Here is a 12,168-nt window from a genome sequence, read left to right on the forward strand (position 1 = left end):
TGCCCTCCGCCCTGCTGGGGGCTCGCGTTTGCAGCCCAGGGGTGCCAGGCCCGGGGCCTCCCCCCCCACACACAGGAAGCTAAGCTTTCCCCTCCGTTCGAACTTGTAAAAAGTGCTTGGCGTGGGTGCGAGCATGAACCCCCAGACAGAACGCGGTCGTACCCCGGCCGACCTGGAGCTGCCCAGCCCAGCCGAGGCCCGTCCTAGAGGGCGCGGGAGAGGGCCGGAGTCTCGGGGCGCCTGCTCCTCGCCGAGCCGCGCCTCGGGCCAGGCCGTGCGGGGGCCTCGGCGAACTCTTCGGGGTGATCGGTCTGATACATGAGCGCAGCTGTGCAGCGGCCTTTACTGGGGGGCTGCTCGCAGTGCTGGAATAGGTTTGACCGAGGAAATAAGACCACCCAACGACCAGTTTCTTGGGGATTATAACCCGAATACAATTGGGGGCGCTCCCATTTAGTTCACTTCTCGGCGGCCGCGTTGCCGTTTCGTGTTTTTCTTTATGACTTTAAACGCTTCAGGAAAATTATGCCGTGTGGTTTGATGGTTGACACACTGGCGACACACACAATTTTTCCTTTTTGCAAATCACAAGTGGAAAATGTCCTGGCCGTGTTGCTGATAGAGAAAAGCGCTTTTAAGTTGGGCGAACAGTTTCAGGAATAAAATCACAGGTTATTTTTTTAACTCGGGCTAAAAACAGTCACAGTGACACTGTGTTTAGGTTTCATTTACTTAAGAATTTGAGGGGTTTTGCATTTGTAAGCGGAAAGAAAGGCCGTTTTTGTGAAGTAGCCTGAGACGGAAAGGGCCCTTCCAGTGCTTTTTTTGAAAATGATGTTCTGAAATAAGCCAAGAGTTAGAGTAGAAATTGAATGAGTAAAATCCCTAAATGAAATTTTAGTTTTGTTAAGTGAGATGTTAAAAACTGCTCGTTTCTTAAATGGCTTGATTTTATGTTACCTTGTTTGTGTGGGGGGACATGAGAATGGGAGTCACCGTTTGGAAGGCTATGGGCCTGAACTGATTGGAAAAACATGCTGTGCGCTTTAGAATTTTTAATCAGTGTAAGAGTCAAAATCCCCTCGATGGTTAGGTAGCTTGAGACTTTTCAGATTATGGTTGATGACCCTTGAGGCCTGGTGTCTGAGGGGCAGCTGCTGAAAGTGCACCTCTGAGTCAAGGCAGTTTTTAAAATGATGTTCGGAACGAGACATCACTTAAAATATATATGTATATATGTACATATATATAAAACCAAGTCAAATAACTTAAAATGGAGAGCTAAAGTACACAATCTAGGAAATGTGCAGATAGAGTTAGCTAAAAACAAACAACATGTACAATTTGGAAAAATAGAAATGTCAGAAAATGGAGTTTCATTTAGCCAATTTACACAATAACATGAAAGTAGATTTCTGAAATGAAAAATACATGTCTAGATCAGAGCATCAAAAATACTTCCTATTTGTTACACCAGTTAAGATGTTACCTACTTGTAGTAGTCTGGCAACTTGAAATCTTTCTGAGGTCCCCAGAAACAGTGAGATAATTTACAATACAATTTTGTACTCCAGATTATTAAAAAAAAAAGATTTTGTAATTAAACAAAGAGTTTGCTTGACTTAGCTAGATTTAAAAAAAAATATATTTTGACGGTGTGCTCTAAAAACACAGGTCAGGCCATCGTTTCTGAGTTTTAGAGGGGAAGCTGCCAGCAGTTGCTTCCGCAGAAGGGGCCCTCGGAGCTCACACGCTCCAATGGGGCAGGTGTGGGCGAGAAGGTGCGATGTCCCGCGTTCCTGGAAGTTAGAGCAGTGTCATGAGCACTTTGGAGAAAACCGCATGTAACAAAGCTTTACTGAATGTCTTTCATTGCATGTGCAGCTTGTGAAATTTTTGAAAGCACGTTTCTGAGACACATTTTAAAACCATGTAGCAAAATCAAACAAAACTTTATCTGTCAAATTTGAATATGAACTGTGTGCTCTTAAGAAATTGTTAATTGGAATGAATTACATTTATTAATTTTATTAGAAAGAATTTAGCAAAATATCAAAATGCAAAATTATATACTTAACCCCCAATAAAGGAATAAAATAAAGCACATTTTTAATTATTATTAATAGACATGCCATTTGACATGCTTTTTTGCATGCTTGAAAGTATAGAAATAAAAACTTAAAAGATGTCTCTATTATATTCAAAATTAATAAACAATTAAAAGAAGACAGCTTGCAAATATTTATCCAAAACTCAGGTAATTAAAATGGAAGTGACTAAATCTAGTTTAACTTAAAAAAAAATTACCAGAATGTTAAGCTCATGCTCAGAGGAAGTTAACTTATTTTTAATAAAAATAAATCACATCTATGGCAATGGATTAGGGTTTGGTTTAGTTTTTTTTTTCTTTTTTAGTTTTAAAGCTTAATTTTCACATCCTTAGGTAAGAGAAAAAAATCTGAAAATCCACAGAAAAGTGGTGTGTGCATTTCACCACCTCAAATCAGCACGCCCGAAGCCCTCGTTCGGAACGTCTCGGGCTGCGCTTTGAGTGCCCTGGTTTAGGGCTGGGAGGAGCGGCCGAACCCCCCAGGGGCCCGCCCTGCTGCTGTCCTCCCCATTCAGCCCCTGGCCACGAGCCCTCTTGTGCCCCCACAGCCCCGAGCCCCCCTGGTCTCTGCGGAGCCTTCCTGAGGGATGAGCCTGCAGCCGCTCGTTCTGCCGCTTCCAGGCTCTGCTTTTCCCGGCTCGGCTCGGGCAGAGCGGCGGAGTTTCTTGCCTCGCGTGGAAGTCTAGTTTTCCTCTGTCCTTTGGAAGAAATTCTGCCTTACTGCAGTTGTGGTTGCGCTGGTGTTAGTGAAACAGAGCGTGGGTTTGATTGTTAGACGACCAGTGAGCAAAGCGCGGTCATGGCCATTTCTCCTTCCTTTTGTTTTTGGCCTGAGTTTGGGTGTCCCTGCCTCAGGGCAGCGTAAAGAGCTTTGGGCTGTGAGATCTGGGCGTGGCGCAGCCTCGCTGGCACACCTGGCCTGCCTCTCTGGACCAGTTTTCGTCTGTAAGCCCTGGAGACTGCTGCCCCGTGCGTGGGCAGGAGAGTGAGGTGACTTGGCTGGCCCCCGCGGTCACTCGCCAGTGCTTTCTGGAGTTCTGCGTGTGTCCCTGACCTGGTGCCGCAGCAGGACCATGCCTGTCGGCCAGCAGGGCGGGCGGCGCTGGGCCAGTGCCGTCCCGAAGGGGCTCTGGGCTGGGCAGCCGCGTGCAGCTGTGAGAACAGCCCCTGTGCAGGCATTCCCAGGCGGCGCGGCCGCAAGCTGCAGTGAATTCGCAGTGTGCAGCAGTCATCCCAGGGGCCCGTGAGTCCGGCGGTGAGTGAGGAAGTGGGGTGACGCTGTTCTGATCTGCCCAGCTGCCCGTGTGACGCCGTGGTGTCCTCTTACGGTGTACCCAGCAGTCGGAGCTGGTCTGTTGGTGTCTAGTGCCTCGTTCTCTGCTGGTCTGAGTGCAAGCCAGGGTTAATTGCTCTCGATCCCTTGGAAACTAGCACATTATTTTTAATAAAACGTGGTGGGCTTGAAGGAAAACACACACACCCCAGCAGTAGGGCTCAGCTGTGGCAGAGACCCCAGCCCCGGGTCACCCTGCCTGGACGGCTGCCGCCTCCTTGGGGGGCGGGGAGCGCTGTGTCTGGCCCCAGCCCTGTGTGCCCTCGTGGCCTGGAGATACCGGTCGGGAGAGTGAGCTTTGCTTTGCCGCTGCCGCCCAGTGAGCCGGGACGCTGGGGCTGGACCCAAGCCCGCCTGCTGCCGGGCGGCCCCAGGGGGGCGGAGGACACTCCCTGCACCTCCCGTGTGGCCTCGGCCGGCTGCCTCTGCTGGGAACTAGTTCCCTGTCTGCAGAATCCAAGTATGAAATCATTGTATGTTTCTCTTTAGATCTATTTGCTTTTCTGCTTCTAAAGATTCCATTTGAGCAGTGAGGCTTACTTGAGAATAAGGGCACTTTGTTGGATAAAAGTGAAGCAAACTTTTCTTCTGGCAGTAACGGAAATAAAGTAAATATCACTATAGCATAGACCTGTGTTTCCAACTCATTTTGCTCGACTTTTCCAGACTTCCTGAGTAAACACAGATGGGTTTCCACTTATTTTTCAGTTTTATGTAGAAAGTTCTTTAGACTATAAATTCCACATGCTACTTGAAGCTTTTAATATTTGCTTGATTGTATGCCATTGGCAGGTCAAACCCGAGATTTAGACATTATAAAGATTTAGAAGGTGATGATGTGCAGTAACGTGTTTTCATTTGGCTGTATTTGGGTTTTTCCTGGTGGTGATTCTAAAGGTTTTAATTCACGTCTTGATGAAGGTTTCTGGTAACTTGCTGTTGGGGGGTTGGAAAAGCCTTCAGTTTTTAAGTAGCAAAATGAGGGCAAGGCCTGAGAAAGGATTTGCGGTGGGAGCAGCTATCCCAGGGAGCTCCTTGGGTTGTAATAAAGGGGTATCCAGAAGGTGGGGTGCAGAGCCCCGCACGCCCGGTGTCTCCCTGCCCGAGCGTGAGCCGGCTGTGGGGCTTCAGGAGGGCTGTACACTCCCGAGCTCGCTCTCCGAGTGGGGGAGTCTGAACAGGCCTGGAATCCCACATGCCTGATCTCGCCGCCTGTCAGTGAAGGACTGCAGAGACCAAAAGATGAGGGCGAAGGCTCAGCTGGGGCCCCGGAAGACGCTCGCTCCAGCAGCGGAGGCCTCGGGCGCCGCGGCGGGCGGGCGGGCGGCGGCTCTGCCTGCGGCTGGTGTTCTGATGCCGACACTTCGGTGCTTCTTTCTGAAAATGTCACGCATTAGAAAACAGCGTTTCCCCTCTACGTGAAAGATAAGTGAGTCAGATCTCACTGGCCCCTTCTGTCAGAGTCTTCCCACGCTGCCGTCCGGCAGCGTGTCAACAGTCGCCCGCCCGCTCGCAGCCACGGCGGAGTGGCCGCCGGGCCTCCGCTGATGTCAGCTAATTGAGTTTTCCACGGAGGAATGCCGCGGACTACATTTTCCTGCTCTCGTGGTTTGATGGTATTTGGCCCTGGTAGACCGGTTTCATTTGCACTATTAATCTTTAAATAAGGAAGTTATGCTTTTTATTTTCTAAGTTTATTACTAAACACAAATTAATCAGCACCATTGATTATTGAAATTCACCACTAGTATTGCAGGGATCGATACTGTAAAAAGCAAAGCTCGCTCTTCAGATCACCTGTCACGAGTGAGCGCCTCCTCGGAAGGCGAGCGCCAGCTGCCCTGGAGCCTCCGGTGTGACTTGGTCTGCAGCCTGCTGCTGCCGGCCCGCTGCCTGCCTGTTTTCCCCTCAGAAAAAGCCTCTCCCTTTGTTTACTTTCTGCGACAGCGTGTCAGCGACTGCGTGCTCTGGAGCAGCGACAGCGCGTCTGGCCACCTGTGTCTGCCCGGCCAGCGCCTGCAGCTGCGGGCTCTGAGCCCTCGCGGGCGGCCCTGGCCCTCTGGGACGCCGCGCGCAGCACCGCGCGGGCGTTCGTTTTCCACGCGTGCTGCATTTGCAGGCCAGATAGACGTGGGAAATCCGCAGCTATTGGGCGTGGTGAAACTGCATTTCCCGTTGCGTCTGGCCTCGTCTTCCTCAGGGGCATCGAGAGATGCCGCGGGCGCGCCTTGCGGCCCAGAGGCCCTTGCCACGGTCCCGGGAGGCCCATGCACGCACGTTCGTTTGCTTAGATTGTATTTTGACTCTTACAGCTGTGTATTGTTTGTGTCCTATCTTGTTTACCAAAACAATCATCATAAAAATAAATAAGTAAAAATAAAAAATAAGTAAGAATTAAAAGCTTTTTAAAGAAATGAAGAGTGGGGGGTTTAATGCCTTTGATAGTGGGTCTCTATTTTTTGTTGACCGTTGAGCCTCGGTGTTTCCCTACTGACCACACCTTCTCTGTCTGTCCCCGTCCCTCCTCTTTGCTATCCCCAACTGGACGGGAACCGCATGTCTCTCCAGGAGCTGGACGAGGTACAGTGTTTTGAATATTTTTGTATTACACCTGTTTTCTGAAGTCTTCGGTCATGTCTAAAGTGCTAACAGTTGATGCGTATTCTGGCATGTTTGACTACTTACTTACGATCGCTCGTTTAATAACTGAGTGCTTCGGGTGTATTCAGCATGTCCTTGCACAGGTGAACTGGTGCCAGGGATGTCTAGGGACAGCTCCCTCTTGGCACAGTACCTCAGTGGGAGAAGCGGGGGAGGTCAGACATTTTCTTGAACCTGTGTGAACCAGGTGGGTGTGAGGATCACACGTGTAGCCCTTGGTTTCTGAGAGCCAGGCTGCCAGCCGGCCTGCCGAGGGCGTCCCGCAGGTGCTGGCCGGGACCTGCCTCCGCCCTCTGAGCAGCCTCTGGCCGCCTGCGCCTCTTAGCAACCCCCAGAGGCTGGAAGGAGCACGCCCTGTCCCGTGGGCTGCGTTCTCGCTGGGGGCCATGGGGCGGCCGGTGGTTGCCCACGCGCCTTTCTGTTACCTGCTGCGGCGTAGGGCACATCTTTCCTGAGGGAGGCCACTCAGAGTAGGGGGTGTTTTCCACTTTTGTTTGTCCTAGTTCCCGAGGGTGAGCGGTGCGGAGGGGAGGCCCATGGCCGGGGAGCCTCGGGCAGCTGCTCCAGTAGGTGCCTCTGGTCTCCACGCGGCAGGCGCCCTTGCTGCTAGAGGTGAGGCGCGCCGTGAGGCCGTGGCGGCGCTCCCAGACGCCCGCGGGGGTGGCGCACCTCAGTGTGGGCGAGGCCCACTCTCATGAAAGAGCTCAGACGTGGACTTGCGTGTGCTGCAGCGTGTCTGAGCAGAGACGCCTGTCACTGGTGGGCACCTAGGGAAGCCTCTGCGGAAGAGAAACGTCCTGTCGCTCATTCTGCTCGCTTGGAGCTCCGTTTTAAAGCTTCTGTTACTTTGCTAAAAGGCGTGTAGGAATTTCAGACAGACCTTAGCTGGTGACTCAATGAAGCAGGTGTGTGGGCCGGCCCGACACAGGATCCCGGCCAGCACGGCTCGGCGCAGCAGCCTGGGAAGGTTCTGGGTGCGCTGGCCGGGTCCATCTGCTGACCAGGCCAGAGCCTGGGGGCTCCGGGGTTTGGAAAGCAGCTAGGTTTAGAACAGATGGTAATGAATTGTTTGGAAATAGGGGACTTAAGGAGCCCTGAGTCCTGAGGGAAGGGTAGGGTGGGGGAAGTCGCCAAGAACCGAGCAGCTGAGGTCATCAGGGCCCACCCCTGCTCAGCACAGTGGTCTTGTTTCTGGGGGCTCCATGTCCCCGCTTCCTGTTCAAGCCTCAGGTTCCAGAAACTGGCGGCCCCTGTAGGGACTGGAGACCATTGCTCTTCTTGCTCTAGAGCTGGGCCCAAAGGCGCCCCACCCGAGACCCTGGGTGGGGGGCGCCCCTCCACCACAGCCTCCCCTGCCCTGAGATCCTCGGACTCAAAGCCGGCCTGCCCCTCCTGCCCCTCCCTCCAGCCCAGCCTGCTCTCTCGCCTTTGTCCAGAGCCATTATGTCTGTGGAGTGCAATTTCCACAATTGTACAACGCGTTTATTTGTTCCATACGTTGCTGACTGATCTGGCTGATTAGCCCTGCTAAGTGCCAGGTGCTGGGCTGGGGTGGGCTCAGGGTGGTGCCTGGGGCCAGGGGTCCCCGTGGCAGCAGCTGGGCTGCAAATCCACGTCCTCCAGGAATACTGAAGTGACCCCAGCTCCTGCTCCCCCGTAGGTGAGTCTGGGGGAACTTCCCTGACAGCAGAGGGGCCGCCCAGAGCCGGCTTCCTGCCACCTGTCCGCTTGAGTCTGCCCCGCTCAGACCCGCTTGGAAACCTGTACCTCGCGGGACCCATCTTTATCCCTCTCCAGAAACGCCGGTAGGGCCCCGAGAAGTGTGCTGGCTGCCCCTTCATCCCTGTGACTGAGTGACCCCTCATGCCGCTGGGCCTCAACAGTCACGTGGGAAGTCTGCAGACATGGCAAGCTGCGCGAGCCTGGGGCAGGTTCCTAGGGCACCGCTGGCCGCCCACCTCTGTCCAGGAGGGGCAGGCCTCGCAGGTGTTACTGTTGGGCCTGGGGAAAGTCAGGAGCTGGGCGAAGGTTCCCCTGCGGCCGGGAGGGTGGAGCCCAGAGTCGAGAGAAAAGGCGGCCACTTGGTGTTTACATCTGGTGACCGTGGTTCTCCGGCCTTTTATAGTTTGTACACTTAGAAAGTGTCTGTTTTGAACTTTTATTAGTTTCATAATTAGAAAAAAGTCAACTGATTAAAGCTGTCACAGATTTCTGGGGACCGCACGCCAACACCCTCATCTGATCTGCGGCCCTCGAGTTTATCATCCCGTGAGGGACCTGGCGGGTCCCTGGCGGGCAGTCGGGGGGCCGCACGCGCTCCAGATGTGCGGGGGCCGCTTTCTGCTCCCCGCGGCCTCGCGTGTCCACAGTCACAGCCCAGAACGGGCGGCGCTGGGCCTCGTCACCATGCGTGTGGTGGGGTCCCACTCCACAGGCCAGCGCCATCCCCCGACTGTAGGGCGCTCTGCATGTGCCTTCCTGGGAAGGTGGTGCAGGGAGACCGTGTGTTTGGAATAGCAAGGTTTGGGGGGTGGGCTCTCGGGGGCAGACATCGGCGCCGGTGCAGCACGGCAGCAAGGCGGCCAGCGAGGCCTGTGAGCCACCACGCGAGCCCGAGGGCCAGCACCCGCGAGCTGGTCAGTGGCTCTGGGTCAGGGCGGTGCACCCACAGGCCACGGTGGACGGAAGTACAAGCCAAAAAGTCAGAGTGATTTTCATGAATACAACTTTTTTTCTTATTTTAGTAAATGGAAAGTTTGTTGTTTTTTTTTACTTTAAAAGCACAAGTTCAGCTGAGGAAAAGCTTTATGTCCACTCATGTCCAGTGGGACTGAACTGAAACTCAGTGAGGATAAATACAGTGATTTAAAATCTGGCAGTTTTTGAAGGTCTGCACTGAATAGGATAACAGTGTGAAAACTGACTGAGTCTGGATCTTAAAAAATGAGAAAACACGATTTCAAATGGGAAACGAAGCTTCTAAAGTTGGAAATTGGAGGGATGATTTTTTAGAGTTAAAATTTATTTTTTTATTTACATTCCTGTCTGTTTACATGAGTTACATTTCTCTTCGATTATACTTTTCCATTCCTGAAACCTGGCTTTTTGGTTTGGTTTTTCCCAGACAGCACACTGGTGTGTGTCACAGACCCCCAGCTACAGTAAAGGGTGCGTCTCCCCAGTGGGGGCTTCAGCTCCTTCAGAGAGGCCTCTGCAGCCCCCCGGGGGAGGGGGGAGTTGCAGAATTTCCTCCCCAGGGGAGTCCGCAGCCCCACAGAGTCCCTGTTGTGCTTCCCGGCGAAGCGGGTATGTGCGGGAGCTGGCTGGCCCGGCCCCATCGGAGGGTCTCGGGGTGACCTGGGTGGGGGGGTCTCTGGGTGACGTAGAGACGCGGCCACCTGGCCCCGCCAGTGGCCTCTGTCGGGAGCACAGCTCTTGGTGAATCGAGCGTGGCTTAAAAGAGTAGAATCCATTTCAGCTCACAAACGTGATTTATGATTTCTCATTTATTTTCAGATAAATTGGCACTAATTACTATGCAGATAAATTTAGGTAAATACCATTTCTGTATCTTTTATAGTTTAGTGTATATTTTCACACAGTACAAGGTAAGATCTTGAATTTTAAAAATGAAATTAAACAACTTATTATTACTTTATGGAAATAAGGTGTAATAACGAGAAATGGCCAACTCAGCAAAGAGTTGGCAGAGTGGCAATTCCTCCTCCCGAGGAGAGGCCCCGGCCGCCTAGGATCTGGCGGTTTAGGCGGCTGGACACGCAAGCGGCGTCCCTTCCCTTGGGAACAGCCCTGCCGGCGCCTGCTGCGGCGGCGTCTGGGGCTGGGGACGCCTCTCTGGCCGGAGGAGCAAACCGCCCTGCCTGTCGTCCGCCGGCGGCACGCAGCGCAGCTTGCTGTTGACAGGACGGGCGCACGGGGCCGTCGGGCCTGGTCGCGAGGCGGGCGGGCGGCCGCGCCAGTGGTGGTGTCTGCCCGTGAGTTCTCTGTGTCGGATGGAAGGTCTCATTTTCAGGATCCTTTTAGTCTGTTTTTCTCTGTCAGATAGTGTCCCTCTTTATTTGTGGAATTTTAAATGTGGTCTTGACCCTTCATTGTTAGAAAAGCAAACAAGTGTTTGCTGAATGAATGAAAAAGTAAATTTAGATAAAGCCAGTGAAAGGGTAAGTAAAGTGATATACATTCTTCACCCAATTCTTGCAGTATGATTCAGAAAATTGCACAGCCTCTCCCGTAAAGGACTTCTGTATACTGTTTTGCATTGTTTGGGATCACCATTTGGGTCTTTTGAGACAGGCGTCTGTAAGTTCCAAGCTCCGGAGGGCACCTCAGAGCCTCTCCGCCGCTCTTGCCTCCGGGCAAGAGAGCAGCTTGTCCAAGCCGACACGTGATTTTCCTCTCATTCTTAAAGCTTTCCACGGCAGTGTGTCACGTAGGTGAAGTGAACACGGACTCGGTGCCACTCAAAGTAAGTGGGAACGTGGCCTGTGGACGTTTAACCGAGGAAAAGCGCGGCAGTGTGAGGTTGCATTGAGACGTAAGCGTTGCCAGCCGTCTCAGCCCTGTGACCAGTGGCGAGAGCAGGGTGCTGCGCTTTGCTGCGGGGTGCAGAGCAGCTGTGGTCCCGGGCACCTAAAGATTTCCTGTTGACTTTCCTCATGACTCTTCTACAACCGGGTCACGTCAGATTCATGGCCATAGGCACCTCCAAGGGACTCGCGAGCTGGGGCCTGGAAAACCAGGAACCAGTTGCAAATCTTCGCGGCAACAGAGTGGTGTATGGCCCAGGCAAGCGCCCTGCCTGCGAGTCTCAGTCTTCTGAGGGGGGAGCAAGAGGAGCTGATCTACTGGGGTCCAAGTGATTTGGGGTCTGTCCTTTGTTTCCCCGTAGCTGGCTGATGACCGCATGGCGCTGGTCTCGGGCCTCAGCTCAGATCCAGAAGCCGCGATTGGCGTGACAAAACGGTCGCCCCCCAAATGGGTGGATGGAGTGGACGAAGTAAGTGGAATGTTAGTTTCACACCACTCGCTTGCCGTCGAGTGATTGGGGCTTGAGCATCTCCCGTCTCGCCCGGGACTGGCCTGCCGCCCTGAGGCCGCGTCTCTGGAAGCTGTAGCTTTAGGGTTATTTGCTTTACACACCGCGGGTGGTGTTCATGTGTGCACTTAAGATTTTGTATTTAATAGAAGCTACCTGAATTAAAGAAGGAAATTGAAGAGCTGTGTGGCAAGGAGCGGTATTTGAGTTTCTGGTCATCTGAATTAAAAGTTGCTCGCGCTTCGTTGAGCCTGCAAGTTGGCTGAAGACCGAACTCTGTGCTCGAGGGTGGCTAGCCGTCCCTGCCAGGTGTCGGTGGGGTTCTAGTGATTTCATCTGTTTAGATTCAGTACGATGTTGGCCGGATTAAGCAGAAGATGAAGGAATTAGCCAGTCTTCATGACCAGCATTTAAACAGACCCACCCTGGATGACAGCAGTGAGCAGGAGCACGCCATTGAGATCACCACCCAAGAGATCACTCAGGTGAGGATGGACGCGGACCCCCGTGGGAGCGTGCATCCCGGCGTGGCCCCCGGTCCGCAGAGCCCTCCCGTGGCTCAGCGCCGGGTCCCTAGCAAGTCATTTTCCCAGCACGCCCCTCCCCACGGGTTCGCTGGGCTTCCTAAGGCCTAAGTCCCTGTGGGTCGCACCCGTGGGGAGCAGAGCCCTGTGGGGGTCGCATCCCTGGTGAGAGCATGACTCACTCAGTCACCCAAGCTCAGTGCCCACGGCTTCTGCGGCCTGCGAGAGCCTGCGGGACTTTAACGTCAAAGGTGGCCGCAGGGGCGAGAGGACGGGCTGCTGGCCCACACAGCATCCCTGGCCAGAGAGGCCAGTCTCCTGGGGACCTGCGGAAAGCTTTCCGCTTGCCTCATTTGTACCCTCCAAGACTAAATGGCGAGCTCTGACCTGTGCGCACGCCTGGGGAGTGCCTGGCCTTCCCCTCGGCCGAGGCTGGCCAGCGCCTGCCTCATAGGCAGGCTCCCGTGGTCCTCGGACGCTGGCC

The 12,168-nt window shown here is 53.4% G+C and overlaps 1 protein-coding gene across 1 annotated transcript in view; it reads left to right on the forward strand.

The window, feature by feature from the left end:
• Positions 1 to 2,458: 2,458 nt before the first annotated feature.
• Positions 2,459 to 12,168, forward strand: part of STX16 (syntaxin 16) — a 17,370-nt gene continuing 7,660 nt past the window's right edge. Inside the window, exons 1-4 of the mRNA XM_012728142.1 lie at positions 2,459 to 6,023; positions 10,534 to 10,590; positions 11,014 to 11,121; positions 11,505 to 11,697. Of these exons, the coding sequence (XP_012583596.1) occupies positions 6,000 to 6,023; positions 10,534 to 10,590; positions 11,014 to 11,121; positions 11,505 to 11,697 (382 nt within the window). The 5' untranslated portion in view covers positions 2,459 to 5,999. The remainder of the gene's footprint in view (positions 6,024 to 10,533; positions 10,591 to 11,013; positions 11,122 to 11,504; positions 11,698 to 12,168) is intronic.

This window comes from Condylura cristata, unplaced genomic scaffold (assembly GCF_000260355.1).
Source record: "Condylura cristata isolate star-nosed mole 26May11 unplaced genomic scaffold, ConCri1.0 scaffold00022, whole genome shotgun sequence".
Taxonomy (NCBI): domain Eukaryota; kingdom Metazoa; phylum Chordata; class Mammalia; order Eulipotyphla; family Talpidae; genus Condylura; species Condylura cristata.